This window comes from Panthera uncia (genome assembly GCF_023721935.1).
Source record: "Panthera uncia isolate 11264 chromosome A3 unlocalized genomic scaffold, Puncia_PCG_1.0 HiC_scaffold_11, whole genome shotgun sequence".
Lineage (NCBI taxonomy): Eukaryota > Metazoa > Chordata > Mammalia > Carnivora > Felidae > Panthera > Panthera uncia.
The window spans coordinates 60,548,943-60,566,267 of NW_026057578.1; the positions used below are offsets into that span (position 1 = coordinate 60,548,943).

Sequence of the window (17,325 nt, forward strand, 5' to 3'; positions counted from 1 at the left end):
CCGTACACTGAAAACCATGTGGGAATTAGGAGCACCAACCCCCTGTCCAGTTGAGAATCCACTTATAATTTTTGACTTTCCAAAAACGTAACTACAGATAGCCTAATGTTGACCAGAAGGCTTATTGATAACATAAACAGTTGATTAACACATATATCATATGACCTGAGCTGAAACCAAGTGTCAGACACTCACCTTACTGAGCCACCCAGGTGCCCCCCCATTCTGTTTTCTTTTTGCTCCTCTTCTTGGATAATTCAAAATTACCTTTCAGTTCATTGATTCTTTCTTCTGATGGTCAGATCTGTTGCTGAAGCTCTCTGTTGAATTCTTCAGTCCAATTATTATATTCTTTATCTTTAGGATTTCTGTTTGGTTGTTGTTGTTTTTTTATAGTTTGTTTCTTTGTTGAACTTCTCATTTCATTCAGGCATTTTTTTTCTAATTCTGTTTAGTTACCTGTGTGTTCTTACAGAGACAGTTCTTTAGTCAGCTTAACTTGGGGTTCTTAATGAGTCAGCTGAAAGTGTCTTGAACAAGTGGGATTCACTATCCAGGTCGCTATTTGGCCAAGGATGCTTACTGAGCTCTGATGTCAGCAGGGGCACTGGCTGGGAATGGTTAGATAGGACTGCTGACTTAGTTCCCTGTCCATGCACAGCTAGAACATGGCCTCCACAGTGCTTGGATTCTCTGCCCATGTTTCTTGGTTGGGCAGGACTGGGTGCTATACTCAGCAGTTAGGCAGGACTATGAATTTGTTTCCCTGCCTGTATGGGGCCCTAAAACAGGCTCCCTAGCCATTATGACTTGATGGCTGGGGACCTGAATCTAGCAAGCTGCCCACCAAGCTCTCTGGCCAGATGGGGCCACCACTTCAGCTCTGCACATGAGCTAAGCCACTGGCTGGGTTCTCTGCTCAATTGTCCTTTTAAGCAGGGCTACAGGTTAAGCTATGCAGCTTCCCAGATGTTCTGGTTAGGTTTCCTGGTTGCGTGGGGTGGAAGTTATATTCAACCCTAAACAGATCTTTTAATTTGCTTCCCAGCCCAGGTTGGGCTATAGAACAGGCTTGTGGCAGGTGTGGCTCATTGGGTAGGGATCTAAATCATGTGGAATTGTCCACCAAGCTCCCTGGCCAGACGGGCCGGTGGCTTGACTTTGCAGTTGGGCATAGCCACTGCCTAGGATCTCCACTTGGGTGTCATTGCTAGGAGGAGTGTGGTCTGTCAAGATCCAAGCACTGGTTGCTGTACATCCTTCCCTCCCTTGCATCCCAATCTGATCTCCAGTGGTCAAGACCCACAGGTTCACTCCTGCAGATTCCCCCAGTGGTCCCCTTGTGACAAGACCCAAGTGGGCCTTCTGGGAAGCAACCCATAACACTGAGGAAGCTGGACATCCACCTTGGTCTATATCTTTCCCACTGGAAAAACTGTAGGCCCAGGGTACTCTCTTAGTGTGGTTCTGTCCCTGCCTTGGAGAGGTGATGTGGTCAGAGTGTAGCCATTCCTCTTACCTTTCTAATGTAGTCCTTTTCAGTCTCTGTGGTCCAGGAGGGTTCTTCATCCTCACTGCTGTGTTCTGGGATTTTCACAATAAGTGCCATGTCCATGGATAGTTGCAGGTTGGTCTTCCTGTGAAGGGTGCTACAGTTAGCAACAACTTGAGTCACTGTCTCAGTGACATCACTCCCCAAAAGACAACATTTATAATAAGAAAAGGAGGAACAGGGAAAAGATATTCACAGTACACATATTTGACAAAGGGCATGTTATCTAGAATAGGTGAAGACCTCTTATAACTCAGTAAGACAAACACCCCTGTTAAAAAACTTTGAATAGACACTTTACAAAGGAAGATATCTAATTGAACAATAAATAAATGAAATGATATTCAACATTATTAGTCTTTAGAGAAATGAAAATTTAAGCTAAAATTTATAATTATGTGATTTATTTTAAGTCACTGTTTTTCAGCTGTCTCTAATAAGAATCATATTTGAGGGGCGCCTGGGTGGCTCAGTCGGTTGAGCGTCCGACTTCGGCTCAGGTCACGATCTCACGGTTCGTGAGTTCGAGCCCCGCGTCGGGCTCTGGGCTGATGGCTCAGAGCCTGGAGCCTGCTTCCGATACTGTGTCTCCCTCTCTCTCTGCCCCTCCCCCATTCATGCTCTGTCTCTCTCTGTCTCAAAAATAAATAAACATTAAAAAAAAAATTTAAAAAAAAAAGAATCATATTTGAAACTATTTTAAACTGTTGATGACTTTGAAAATTTTATATGTTAAGGTACTTTTCCCCTCTTATTTCTGCTTGCAGTACTTATTGTGGATCAAGATGCAAAAGAGTAGTAACCAAATGTGAGAATATAACTGGTTTCTGGGTTTTTTCTAGACTTAAGGAATCACATTCTGGAGGTGGGGCTCTGGAATCTGCATTTCTACAAGCGTTCTAGATGATTAAGAAAGATACAGGTAGACCACAGAGCATTCTTTAAGAAGTACTGGGCCAAAGAGTACCTTTTGTTTAGGTACTAATTGCCTTTAGGAAAACATTTTAAATTTCCTGGTTTAAACAAATTCCCAAAGCTCCAAGAAGGCTTTATTTGCTTCATTTGGGAGCTACCTGCTTAACTTGGACCTCACAGTCCACCAAGCAACATAGACCATGTCTCACAAGAAAGATTTTTTTGTATCTTCTCAGTTGTTCCCTTGCTTGAAGTCAGAAAATAGTCCTTATGCATCTCCTTATCCCCACATAAATAATAAAAGGAATAAAAATATTTGAGACTTTGAGAACAAATACAATCACTGTAGGAAGCATAAAATCATCCAATATGCTATTATGTCTCAGTCTGTTTCTTTGAAATTGGCAAAGAATACCATTTTTTACATTGCCTTTGCCCCAGTTTATTTTTCAACATTAAAGACTTGCAAACATTTGCTTTCTGTTAATAAAACGCTAAACAATGTCATGCCCTTTTAAAAAAAGCGTAGTAGTGGGGTGCCTGGGTGGCTTGGTTAAGCGTCCAACTCCGGCTCAGGTCATGATCTCATGGTTTGTGGGTTCGAGCCCCACATTGCGCTCTGTGCTGACAGCTCAGAGCCTGGAGCCTGTTTCAGATTCTGTATCTCCCTCTCTCTCTGCCCCTCCCCCACTCGCACTCTGTCTCCCTGTCTCAAAAATAAATAAACATTAAAAAATTTTTTATTATTTTTTTATTTTTTTGACAGATAGAGACAGAGCATGAGCAGGGGAGGGGCAGAGAGAGAGGAGACACAGAATCGGAAGCAGGCTCCAGGCTCTGAGCTGTCAGCACAGAGCCCGACGCGGGGCTCAGACTCACAGACTGCGAGATCATGACCTGAGCCGAAGTCAGACACTCAACCGACTGAGCCACCCAGGCGCCCCTAAAAGAAATTTTTTGAAATAAGCATAGTAGCAAACATTTCCGTCAGCTGTGGATACATGACAGCTATGTCATTGAATTTTGGGGGTTTTTTTAAATAAGATTATACCTGTGACAACTTGTGTTGTACCCACTCAAATATTAAACTGTTTCTTAGACATAAATCTGCTGTTGTTTTGAAAATACATGTTTGTTTATGAGGGAATCATCTTTATGTATTTTTCCCCTCTCATATTTTGTGAGAAATCTGTAAATAACAAATGTCAGACACCACTTCTGTGGAGCACTTTTGGGGAGGTCTTAGCCCACTCAAAGCATAAAAAATGAAAACAAGGGGCACCCGGCTGGCTCAGTCAGATAAACATCTGACTTCGGCTCAGGTCATGATCTCACATTTGTGGGTTCAAGCCTTGCGTCAGGCTCTGTGCTGACAGCTCAGAGCCTAGAGCCTGCTTCGGATTCTGGGTCTTCCTCTTTCTCAGTCCCTCCCTCACTTGCGCCCTGTCTCTCTCTGTCTCTCAAACAATAAAACATTAAAAAAATTTTTTTAATAAATTTTTAAAAAATGGAAACAAGTTCTAAGGATTTAAAAGGAAGAAATAGAATTGCCATTGCTTGCAGATGATTTGTCTACAGAGGTAATCAAAGATAGTGATCATTTTGGCAGCACAGGTAGTGACAGGAAAATCTAAGGGAATCTATAGACAAACTATTAGAATCAACTTGCCAAAGTGACTTGGGTATGAGATCAGTACACAAAAATCAGTAACTTTAAAAAATAAAAATGTAAAAAAAAGTCATTAACTTTTTTTTTAAGTCAGTAACTTTTTTATGGAAAGTAATAACCATATATATCCAGCAGCCTACTTAACATCTCATTTAGATAAGACATCTCAAATTTAAATGTCTAAAGCCATAAGTACTCTTGAACATCTAAACTGTCTATCCTTCCTCACTTCTTACCCACACCTCCTATGTCATGACTACATATCTGGTTTCTCAGGCCAAAATTTTAGAATTAAGTCATTCTTGATTTCTCTCCTTTCTCTCACGTTCCAAAACCAATCCATCAGCATGACCTATTGCCTTTACCTTCCAAATACATTCAGAAAAGAGCCACTTCTCGCCACACTGCCTCGCACTCCCACAGACCACTGCTACCATCATCCCCTCTTGTCTGGACTACTGCGAGACTCCCTTGCTGTCACTCTGGGGCTCCTACAGCATACAGCATCTAGAATTAACCTTGTCAGATGTGTCAGATCACATCACTCCCTTGCTGAAAACACTACAGAGGCTTTTTGTTACACTTAGAATAAAATGCAGGCTCCTGAAAGGAGACGTGGCCTTTGTACTTCTCTGATCTCAGCTCCTACTTCCACCCCCTCCTTCCCGTCACTCTGGCCACTTCGGCCCTCTGTTCTTCAACATGCCAAGGTATGTCTCCTTTCTTCCCCCGGATCTCCACCACTCAGGTCTTGGCTGCAGCACCCCTCCTCACAGAAGGCTTCTCTGTTCCTACCGTGTTTGGTCTGCCTCTTTGTATGTCCCATCATTACCTTGTAGGTTCTACTTTTGTCTCCCCTACTGGGATGTTAGTGCAATGAGAGCAGGCTCTTTGCCTTGTTCCCATAGCACTGGCCACTAGACAGCCCCAAGCATTCACTACCTTTGTGTTGAGTCAGTGGGGGTGTGCATGTTTTTTGTTTTTGTTTTTGATCTCACCTGACCACTTTAGATGCTTCCATTTGCAACTTGGGGAATAGATTCTCATTTCTGTGAGAGAGAAAAAAAAAACAACTGTATTTTAATCTTCTTTATATTTCTAGCATCTAATACAGTCAATGTTTATATATATAAATTAATGACATATACATATGCTTCATGCATTATACTTTTCCCCCTTGATTGGATTAAGATTTTGTATGTTTGAGTTTCACACCCTTGAAACTGATGAGCTAGTCGGCATCCCTTGATTTAAAGGTGCCAGAGAGTATCCTTGTTATATCATGCCTAAGGAGAGCAGAAATCAAAAGAGAGTAGATTCTTTACCTCTCACTGCAAGTGGCTCCTGTCTTGGGGGCACTTGTGCCTTCTTTGTTCCAGTGTCTTTAGATTTTTGCAAAGTAGGATCTTAGATTTTTTGTAAAGTAGAATCTTAAATTTGCTGTTTTCCTCCTTATTTGTGTTTTTCATCTTTTCTGTTCAGCATATGTAGAGGGATTATCAAGCTAAAAACTCTTAGACATTACTTTTAGCACATTGATTCTACTACTCAGACTATGTAATCTTTGCAGAGTTGAGTTAAAGCTAAATTTGCAACATATTCTCAATGTCCTTGTCTATTTCTAATATATTTCTAATGTATCATTTGAAGCTTGTGTTCTTGTGAATTATGGTAATGGAAATAAAGTCTTACAAAATGGTTTTGCTCTAACATCATTTCTTAAAATACAACAGAAAGATAAGCATTCAATATTTAGAAATGTTAGTGGCTTCCTGAATTTTTTACTTTCTCTGTGCTTAAACAGATGACTAGAGGCATGTGGACATCCCCACATCCTCCCGGTCATTTCTATATTGCATCATTGTTAGGGCGTGTCATGGTGATGTTTAGGAGGTTTGCTGTTCAGAAATCTGTTTTGGTGACAAGTTCTAGTATCAAGTGGGATAGTTAGAAATGATATTCATATATTTAGGCTAAGATGTTATAGATCAATGTGTTCCAAACTCTCAAATGAAAAAGCTATTTCAGTTCCTAAAACTTTGTCCCCAAATTCATTTTTGTTTAGTTCCTTTGACACTCTTGTTACAGTGTGATTGTGGTTTTTGTCTGTATACTGTATTGTCTGCCAAGGATGTGTAGTTGTGTTGACTATTTATTGTTCATTGTGCATGTATCAAAAAATACAAGTGAACATATTTAGATATGTTGGTGTCAACTATATCAACCAAATAAATTTCAACATTGAATCTACTTGAGCATTTTCTGCTTTCACATACCTTTGAATAGGAAAAATACTCCCTTTTCTTCATTTTTTAAAATGTACATTTCTTGATTTCATCTAATAAGAAAAGTAATGCACAATCCTGATAGGACATTAGACTCCATTTTTCCTAAAGATGACAGTCTCCTTCCATCAAATATAAGAGATTTAAGGAAACATGGCATGTATTTTGATCTTCATAAAAGAGTTCATTATTTTCTAACTAACAGTGAGTTTTCTCTCTACAGTAAAATTGTCTTTGAGTATGTTCTCTCATCCTAGAGTGGACCAGAATGGAGACTAATGAACCATTCTGAGATTATTAGGGCACGAGCAGTATTTATGGCGACACCTGAGGGCAGGGAGAGGAGGTCGGCATACAACACCAAAATTGTTAGGCTCAAACACCGAGTATTCTTACTTAGAAAGTATTCTTTCTTGTGACAGAATTCAAGTGTCTGACTTCAGTTTGGGGATATATATTTTAAAGAATTATTTCTTACGCTGTTTTCTTTTTACTTACAGTATATCTCTGTACCGGGGTAATTGCAGACCTATACGATTTGAGCCACCAATGCTGGATTTCCATGAACAGTAAGTTTAAAATTTTCAGGCCATAGTTTCTCATTAAACTATTATTTGTATTTTATGCATGCATTTGTCTTGCTTTTCACCCATGTTGTCTCTATGAGAAAGTTACATTCTCAAGTCATCAAGGAAACCGTGTTGTTGAATATGGTTTGAAAATGGGAAGCAAGTATCTATTATGAGTATTAACTTCTGAAGTTTGAAAGATAACTACCTATAGAGTCCCTGGTTCAAAGGATCTTATATTCAGGAGCTGCATGAAACTTTTAGGTTACTTTTCTGATTAGCACTTTATCTCCACTTTTATTATTTAAGTTTTCCATGTGGATATAGAAAGATACAGTATTTATTTGTTTGCATGTGCTTTTAAAGTGCAAACTTCTATATATCACCAAATAAATATTATCAGTAACCCAAAAAGACAAACAAAAGAAAATCCTGCAGAGAGTTGTAATTCAACCACAGAATTGCTTCCTCAAACCAGATTTCTGGCTTCCCTTCTACCTCTGCGTATCAGGTTTTGCACATCTCAGATACACTGAGGAGAAGACAAGTCTTCATCTGTATTTGGTTCCAACCTAATTTAGCAAGTAGACAAAGAGAATATCTTAGTGATATAACTGCTAGAGTAATGACACTCTGGTAAGTTAGGAGAAAAAAAGAATTTGAAAGGTAAGTGATAGAGAAACTGTATGTAGATCTCTTTTGATTCAGTTAATGAAATTTGTAATTTTCTTTAGTGTTGTCAAAACTGTAATTAGTCATTTTTTATTATAGTAAACACATTAGGTTTGAATAATTTATTTCCAATCTCAAACCTGGAATAATCAAATACACTAATTATATTTGTGTAGAACCATGTTAGAGTAGTTAGCATTAATAGTAAGATATCTGACAGCAGCCGCCATCTTCTAAGGAGATTATATTCTGACACAGATCATGGATTTGGGTGGTGGGAGTGCTCAGAAAAGTTCGTGTGATTCTTTGGGCATTTCTAGATGGAATCAATATTTTGGAATAGTCATTATGTAAGCAAAATTGACTTCTGGGGTGTCTGGGTGGCTCAGTTTAAGCATCTGACTCTTGATCTCAGCTCAGGTCTTGATTTCAGGATCATGAGTTCAAGCCCCATATTGGGCTCCACACTGGGTATGGAGCCTACTTAGAAAAAAAAAAATTTGACTTCTGGGTGTTAGATTTAAAGACCATAATGTTCTGGGATGCCTGGGTGGCTCAGTTGGTTCAACGCCCAACTCTTGATTTCTGCTTAGGTCAAGATCTCACAGTTTGTGAGATAGAGCCCACATCAGGCTCTGCACTGACAGCACAGAGCCTGCTTGGGATTCTCTCACTCCTTCCCTCTCTGCCTGCCTCTCTCTGTCTCTCTCTCTCTCTCTCTCTCTCTCTCTCTCTTTCAAAATAAATAATAAACATTTAAACAAAGAAAGGACCATAGTGTTTAGATAGGAAACACATCACTATCATTTCTTATAAAAACAGTTTAGGTACAATGTCGAGATTGCAAGGAACATAAAGTAGAGCCTTAATCCATTCATAGTAATGTGTCACCCACAGTCTCCTTCTGTCAGATGTAAGAGATTTAAAGAAATATGGCACATACTTTGATCTTCATAAAAGAGTTCATTATTTTCTAACAGTGAGTTTTATCTCTACAGTAAAATTCTCTTTAAGTATGTTCTCTCATCCTAGAGTGGACCAGAACAGAGACTAATGAAGAAACATTCTGATATTAAGGCATGAGCAGTATTTATAGTGATGCATGAGGGCAGGGAGAGGAGGTCAACCTACAACACTGAAACTATTAGTCTCAAGCACCAGGTATTCTTACTTGGAAAGCTTAACAGTAACTATTCTGGAGAGATCTTGTCAAAAGTTATATCCAGCCCTTTTCACTTTATATAATTTGTTTTTTTAGAGAGTTTTATAAATTGTATACATCACTTGAGATAAAGACATTTTCAGCTGTACAAAATGCCTAAATAGAAATTAGGAATTCCTGTTCCAAATTCTCTCTCCCTGGATCCTTTAAATAATGCCCCATCCCTGAAATAGGAGAAATTGAGATAATGTCACACAGGATTCTGGACTAGTGATTTTAACCTTTTTTTGACCATGGGATCTTTTGAGGACTAGATGAAAGCTGTGAACCTCTTCCTTTCTCTCTCCAAACTCACACAAAGACACACAGTTGTATACAAATGGCATCTTGCACACAGGTTCAGGGATTTTCTAGACATCCCTCTCAAGGTCCATACCAGATCCTTCAGAGCTAGTGAGGAATTCCTGTTCTAGGCCACAGATTATTAAATCACCACCACAGAACTTACTGGGATTTTGCTTATTATGCTAGCAGTGCACGTCCACTGTAGTAAACTTAGAAGATACTTACCAAGGGAAAGAAGAAAATAAAAAATTACCAACAGTTCAGCCCCTCAGAAACATTAACATTGAACTTTTATAGCTCAAGTCCTTTTTCCATACCTCTATATTTATTTATCGAGTGACAAAAAACATAACCATATTTTCTGAACACAGACTGTTTTATAACCTGCTTTCTAAACATAATACAGTGTATTTTCTTCTTTATTCCATTGAATTATCTGTTACTTTATTTTATGGTATTAAAGGACATTAAGTTGTAAGGATAGATCTGTTAAATTCATTTTTTTTTATATTGTTTTAAGTTTAATTCTTACCAGTGCTGAAGCTAATGATTTAAATACAGCATGACTATATCCTCAGGAGAAAGTCCTAAGAATGGAGTTGTAAGATGAAATGATATGCAGAATATAAAGGTTTTCAATTAATATTTAGGCTAGAGAATAATTTGGTGTCATGCACAAAGAGAACTGGTAAGAATAAGTGAATTAATGTGTGACTAGAGAGGAAATAGATGGGATTTCCTTAAGAGCCTGGAACTGAAATCTCATGAGCTGAGAGAAAGTGTGGAAGTTTATTGAAAGTGTGTGAGTGGACAGGTGAACTCCAGTGCAAGCAAGGCTCAGGCAATACAGTGAAGAAAATTATATGAAGCCTAGCATGAGGTCCTAGGTATAGCACAGGAAATGAATATAGTAGGTATACTAGACTATTCCCTAAGCCAGCAAATTTACATGCTACTCCCACAATAGTGGAAAGGAAAAAAAAAAAAAAAGCCATTCTACCATTTTAAACTTCTCTTTGTCCAGTCTGAGAGCACTGAATGGAGTTTGTTTTTTCTCACAAAGGTAGAAGTGGATCTGTAGAAGTAAGAGTTGGGGGCAGATGTGAACACATGTATATTAGGGTTCAGTCAGAGTTTTTATATGACTGTGTGAGTATATATATGTGTGGAGTTTTTATGAGGAATTGGTTTATACAGTGTGGTAACTGGTTAAGCCCAAAGTGTACAGGGGCAAGCAGTCAGGAATGGAAGATCATGAGTAGTCTGGAACCCCAGGGGCAGGAACTTAAAGCTTGATATCCACAGGCAGGTTCTCAGGGAAGATGCTGAGGAAGCAGAACAATTGCAGATCCATCTGTTATTTGGAGTCTCTTAGGTAAGGCCTAACTTCTCTTTGAAAGGGCTTCCAACTAGTTAAAAGAGGTCTACATAATCTCTCTTTTAATTAATTTGAAGTCAGCTGCTTAGGGACTTGAATTATCTCTGCAGAGTCCCTTCCCAGCAGCGCCTACATTGGTGTTTGAGTGAATAACTGGGAGAAGGTATATGTATGCTACAAAATGGCGGCTGCCTCCCTTCCATGTTCCAGCTCTCAGGAGAGAGCATCACGTGGAACCCACCCTACGCAGAAATGTATGAGGGAATTCTGGGGACTATAGTTCAGCCCACTCCAGTTCATAGACCACAAAGCCACCACATGGATGTAAACAAAGAGGTTACTAAATTTTGAATTTTGACCCTACAAGATTGCAGATAATGTGACTGGAAGAATTTGCCCAGCAGTTTAGAGCTAAGTTTCTTTTTATGAAACTTGAAAGTAGTTTTAGTACAAAGAGAATGAAGTTGTGCGTTTTCACTGCAGAAAGTAAATTTTCAGTGGGTTAGGAAGTAACTGATTGTTACTAAAGGATTTCAGGGAACAGATTTTTTTTTTCCACTCTAAAAAAGAGACTTAAGAAAGAAATACCTCTCTTCCATGCTGAATATTGTCTGCAGGCAATACCTGGGGTACTGTGGGAACGATGTTGCAATTAGGGGTGCTAGTCTAAGGATAGAGCCAGAAAAATTTGTCTGAAAGTGGAAAAGTGGAAAGAACTTGCATCCTTGATTATAGTGTTGAATTAATCGACCCTGGAACTGCCCTACTTTAGGTCTTCTTGTTGGATAACACTAATCTTGTCTTTCTTGATCTCTTGTAGAGTACGTGGCACCGCTGACTTCTTCCTCCTTCTCAGATCTTTGTCGGCCTCTATCCTTGTGAACTCACTCTGTGTTTTTCTCCTGTGTCTAAAGCTCTTTTTTTGTAGTCTCTTTCAGGGTTCTGTTCCCTGTCTGTCCCCTAACTATAGCTGCTTCTCTTTCCTCAGCCCCTTTTAGCCAACTCCACGTTTTTTACGGGGTGATCTCTTCCATGCCCTTGGCATATGCCTATGGTTTCCCAATCTGTGTCTCGCCCCTCTCCCCCTACCACTTCCCTTGTGTTTGCAACAACACCTTAAACTCAGTGTGTCCTGCTTTTCTGTATTTCCAATCTCTGTGAATGGTACCAGTTAGTCACCAAAGCCAGAAATCCTGATGCTTTCTGGATTCTTTCCTTTACCTCAAAGCACTCCATCCCTTCCCTCCCCCCCCCAAAATCCATTACCAGAATTCTATCAATTGTTCATATCTGCTTTTCTCTAATCTTGATTTCTCACCTTTCTCCTCTTAATTCAGGCCCTCTCATCATTTCTTATCTAGACTCTTACCACATGCCTGCCTTTTTCCAATTTATGATCTATACTATCAACAGAGAAATCTTTTTACTATCCAAATCTAACCATGTCATTTCCTGTATGCTTTCCCACAAAAAATCCTTTGATGGTTCCTGATGTCTTTAGGATAAATACTGAATTTCTCAATATAAAATCTGTCCTTTACGTTTCTCCTGTACGACCCCACCCTAAACCACCCCTGTGGAGCACTACTTACCATTTCCTGAAGTAACTGGGCTTTCCAAGCTCAGGCATGTTGTACATACTTTGAGTCTCCCCTGTAAAAAGAATTCTGTGGACACTTTCATATAATAAAAAAAAAAAAAAAGGAGAAAGGACAGGTAATAAATGTGCCCTTAACCTAAATTCAAAAATAAATATTTTTGCCATATTTACTTCGTATTTTTGCCCATTTTAAATCATTTGAGAGTAGTGGACATAATGCCATTTTACTCCAATACTCTTGAGCACACATTTCCGTATATAAGAACATGCTACATACCTATAGTAGTATTACTTGTAAGAAAATTAACAGTAGTTACCGGGTGCCTTTAATCCCTCTGTTTTGGTTAGTGCTGTAGTTGTTTGGTTCTAAGTAATAGAAATCTGACTGAAACTACAGAGGCAAAAATGAACATATATTGGAAGGAATACTGAGGACTGTAATATATCTGCAGAAAGGTCAGAGATACAGCTATGACCCAGAGACAACAGGATCCATGTTATCACACCGCCAGAGGTCTTCTCTCAGTCTTGTATCTCTGCCCCACTCTGTATTGGCTTATTCTCTCCCACTGCCAATATCTTTTTCCTATGACGATGAAAACAAATCCACTGACTGCTCTTCAGACCTATATTCTGTAGCCTCCCTCTATCACCACATTCATAGCTTCTTTTCCCTTAGTTTGAAAAATCTCAAGAGTAGCACACTGATCACCTATGGTTAGATCATGTATGAACCCCACCAGACAAACAAGGAGAGTATTTGATAGTGAACATGCCTTCCAGGTGTTGTCCCTATGTTTATAAGGGTTTCACCCAGTGCAGAGAAATCATACAATGGGCAGATACTCCAGTTGGAGTCCACTACAACCTCCTTGGCCTGTTGAATCCCTAATGACCTTTAGTACTGTAGAGTACTCCTCTTCTCTGTACAGCAAGCCTTCCCCAGCCTGCCTAGAAGAGGTCGAAAGTGCCTTCTGTCTGCTTCCATGGTGTTGTGTTCACCTCACAGAGGTGGGGTGGATCCTGACCCAAAGTTTGGGTCAGCTGTCAAGACTGATAATGTCACATGCACACACACCAAGTTTATTATATTCACAGAATGAAGCATGCAGGGTGGGCTCCCCAGCAAGTCTGAAAAATGCCCTTTAGAGTGCAGAGAAAGGAGACTAGCTTGGCTTTTATTGGCAGGAAGGAGTTGGTGAGGCTGGGGCAAACTTGCAAAGTTTGAACTTCTCACTAGATCCGAGAGAGAGAAAGAGAGAGAGAGAGAAAACTGGCTTTCTTATCTGCTTGCCCAGGTGTGGGATGTAATCAAACATCAGAAATGAAATTAGAGTCTTCATTACTCATGACATCTACTGACTTATGTCAGTGTGCTGGGTTTTGCTCTAATTGTCTGTTTAGATGTCTGTTTCCCTGCTAGACCAGGCTGTGAAGATAATTTACCTATTTATTTTTGTGTCTCTGGTACATGTTACACACTCAACACTTCTGAAAAATTTTATTTTAGAAAGAGAACATGAGTGGGAGAGAGGGGCAAAGGAGAGAGAGAGAGAGAGAGAGAGAGAGAGAGAGAATCCAAAGCAGGCTCCACGCTCAGTACAGAACCCAACACAAGGCTTGATCCCACGGCCCTGGGATCATAATCTGAGCCAAAACCAAGAGTTGGACGCTCAACCCAATGAGCCACCCAGGTGCACCACACTTAACACTTACATATGGTACATTATCTTATTTTAAAAAAATTTTTTTAATGTCTATTTTTGAGAGAGAGACAAAGACAGAGCACGAGCCAGGGAGGGGCAGAGAGAGAGGGAGACGCAGAATCTGAGGCAGACTCCAGGCTCTGAGCTGTCAGCACAGAGCCTGACATGGGGCTCGAACCCACGAACCATGAGATCATGACCTGAGCTGAAGTCTGATGCTTAACCGACTGAGCCACCCAGGTGCCCCTTCAGTAAATTAAGTCCAGCAAGATTGCCTATTGATTTCTTGATTTCAGTTAACTTAATTTTACATTCTCAAGTGATTTTGTCAGACTACAATGAATATTTGTTACACCTTTTCTACTTGATCCAGCAGTGTACTGACTTAATGCCCATGCTGGAAATGTTTCATTGTCTTGATATGTATAGCAATAATTTAAGGACTTGAGAAGAATATCCTTAACAGAACACTTTACAGTATTTTTCCAAAAAGTGTAAGTAGTTATCATTGCTTACTACCTTGACTCACACACTGAAGTTTTGCCTTGTATGTTTTCTGTGACCTATTTCCATTGCTTGTGGTCATTTTTGGTAAATCGGTTTTAAAACACCCTTTGCAGTATCTGGAACAACTTTCAATTGGATAGAATTTACCATTCCAAGTTGTATCTGATGGTCATCCAGGGCTTCCAGGAGAGTTTCAGGCCTCTTAGCAAGGATGCCACTCTAGTACCCTGGCTGCTTTCTAGACCCCCCTGTAACTGACTCCTCTCACTACTTTGCTCATTCCTACTGCCCTCTAGAGCTTCTTTCGTAGTAAATCATGTTAACTTTCTTCAAAAATAGGCTTTCTTTGTTTTCATCTATTACATTTCAATTGATTCTGTAATTCTACCTCTTTTCCCCTCACCCCTTCCTTCCCCCCATCTCTCTATTAACAGTTAGTTGGAACAGTCTGGGCATGGCCACCTCCCCGCATCCCTCTGCACCCCCCTCAGTTATTTATGCCAGTGCTGTTAAATATTTTTCTGTTTCCATAACAACAACTTTTTTCAAACATTTCTTGCAGAGTGCAGAAAGATGCTTTGGGTGGAAACTTGGTTTGCTGAGTTCTTTGGTTTATGTAATTATTAAGTACAGAAAATCTTGATTTCAAATCTAAAGCTTAAAATGGAGACCTAATGGCTTGAAGAAAAATGGAAACTGTTGCTTAAAATGGAGGTCTTTATTTTCAAGTTAAATTCAGTTCTTGAAAGGTGTTTCTTCCAGTCACTTTTTCATAGTCCAGTAAAATCAGGTAGGTTCTCTTCTAAAGAGATGTTTGGTGCCTTTTAGCTTTTCAAGTTTCTAACTATTCCACCAACAGCCCCCTCAGCCCTCAATCTAAAATGTGCTTAAGAAGATGTTCAGATTTTGTGGTAATTGAGTGGTACAGAGTACTGCATATTGATTTGACCCAGTTTCCTGCCAAAAGTTGTGTTTGGTAGAGTGCTGTGTCACTGTCATTCATAAGGTTTGTCTGAGGGCACTTGCTCAGCCATTTCTTCAGCTGTTTCCTGGCATTGCGTTGTCTTTCTGTGGCATGGGAAACTTGCCATTGACCACAAAATTGCAGCTTACTTTTCAAGCCAGTCTCTAGTTCATAACTTCTTCTTCCTAATTCTTTTGTGCCTCAGACTCTTCTGAAATATGGACAGTCAGTAGCTCTGCACAGACAGCACAGAGAACAGCTGTGTATTTGATTCCACTTGGTTTATCTATAAATAATTCACACTGTCCTCTTTGGCCCTCCTTTGGTCTTTGGAGTAGGTGACAATGGAAACAAACAGAACTGGCACTGTAAGCATTTGGAAATCTTTTTTTAATTTTAAAATCTTACTGTCTAGGAGCGCCCAGGTGGTTCAGTCGGTTAAACATCTGACTTTGGGTCAGGTCATGATCTCATGGCTCGTGAATTTGAGCCTCATGTCGGGCTCTGTGCTGACAGCTCAGCCTAAAGCCTGCTTCGGATTCTGTCTCTCTTTCTCTTTCTGCCCCTCCCCCGCTCATGCTCTGTCTCTCTCTGTCTCTCAAAAATGAATAAACGTTAAAAAAAAAAAATTTAAATCTCACCTGTCTAGCCAAGTGTCTCGCATGCTGTTTATGACGGGCAGAATTCTAAGATGGCCTCCCAAATTCCTGGCCTCCAGGGTGCACACACACACCTTCTCCCAGTCAAACATGAATCTAGATGTTGCTGTGAAGGATTTTGGAAATGTAATTAAGATCCCAAATCAGTTGGCCTTTAAAACAGGGAAATAATCTGTGAGGCTGAGATGATGTCATGAGCCCTCCACATTTGGCTGTAAGAGTCATAGACAGAAATGGCAGTGATTTCAAGAGAGGTGTTGATGTAAGGGAGTTTGTTGTGCCGGTTTTGGAAATGGAGAGGGCCATATGGCAAGAGACTGGGAGCAACCTAAATATCGCCAATAACCTGAATGAGCCTGGAAGATGTGTGAGTGAGACCCTGAGCAGATCAAGCAGTCATGCTGGGCCTGGACTTCTGATTTACAGACCTATAAGATAATAAATGGGTGTCATTTTAAGCCTCTAAGTTTGTGGTAATTTGTTGTGTAGCAGAAAACTAATTGTGCTGCTTATTTATTTACAAGTAAGCATGCATTAGTACTTGACCAGAGTTTTTCATGGTTTAGTGTGACTTCTCTTTTCAGTCTCCCATTTTATCATGGATTCTGTTCACAACTCCAAGGGAAGAGAAGAGAGGGAGAGGGAGGGGCAGGGGAAGCTGTTTTAATATGAAGTCTGTAAGCAGTTCTGTCCTAGGAGGACTCCTTCTGCTTCCTGTGGTGTGGACTGCCCAGAGCTGCAGGAAGCCTACTCTGTCCAAGCCTGCATAACTAGAGTGGCCTACTGATACCCTTCCTGAGATGTTCCCTCTGTTCTTGTTACTACTAACTTCTTTGAACAGCACGAGTAGATGACCCTTCTCCCCTGAGCAAAGATTCATTTCTGTAGGGTGTGTCATTTCCTCTTTGATCCCTGGAAGAAAGGGCAAGACCAGCCTCAGCAGCATTGCAAATCAAGCATTCTGATCCACTCCCCCCTGCCAGGCTCCTTATGCCTCCAAGCTTGTTTCCTTACCCCGGAGTCCTCTCCTACAGAAGGCCATCTTCAGTCGTCTTCTTGAAGGATCCCCCAGATTACCCGTCTGTCTTATACCGTGTCTTCTTTATCTTAACTGAGATTGATTACACTGAGGTCATTGGAGGGAAAACGGGAAGATCGAATTCATAGGGAGTGAATGACTGGTTGCCAGTCACCCTGCAGGACATTTGAATTGTGAAAGAGTGTAGTGGTAAACTTTCAGGATATAAGGACATTTTTGTTTCCGTGTACTGTTATTCTATTTACATATCTATATAAAGCTTGAGAAAAAGGAATTTTATCTTCCATGTTGTCTTTGTACAGC

At 40.1% G+C, this 17,325-nt stretch overlaps 1 protein-coding gene and 1 long non-coding RNA gene across 2 annotated transcripts in view; one reads left to right on the plus strand and one right to left on the minus strand.

Moving 5' to 3' along the window:
- LOC125936941 (uncharacterized) overlaps positions 1–7,007 on the minus strand; it is a 7,882-nt gene extending 875 nt beyond the window's left edge. The window contains exons 1-4 of the long non-coding RNA XR_007462171.1: positions 6,920–7,007; positions 5,135–5,185; positions 1,520–1,637; positions 268–468 (exon numbers count right to left, since the gene is read on the minus strand). This is a non-coding gene — a long non-coding RNA (uncharacterized LOC125936941). The remainder of the gene's footprint in view (positions 1–267; positions 469–1,519; positions 1,638–5,134; positions 5,186–6,919) is intronic.
- TMEM131 (transmembrane protein 131) overlaps positions 1–17,325 on the plus strand; it is a 243,043-nt gene that overhangs the window by 104,012 nt on the left and 121,706 nt on the right. The window contains exon 4 of the mRNA XM_049651396.1: positions 6,922–6,990. Coding sequence (XP_049507353.1) covers positions 6,922–6,990 — 69 coding nt within the window. The remainder of the gene's footprint in view (positions 1–6,921; positions 6,991–17,325) is intronic.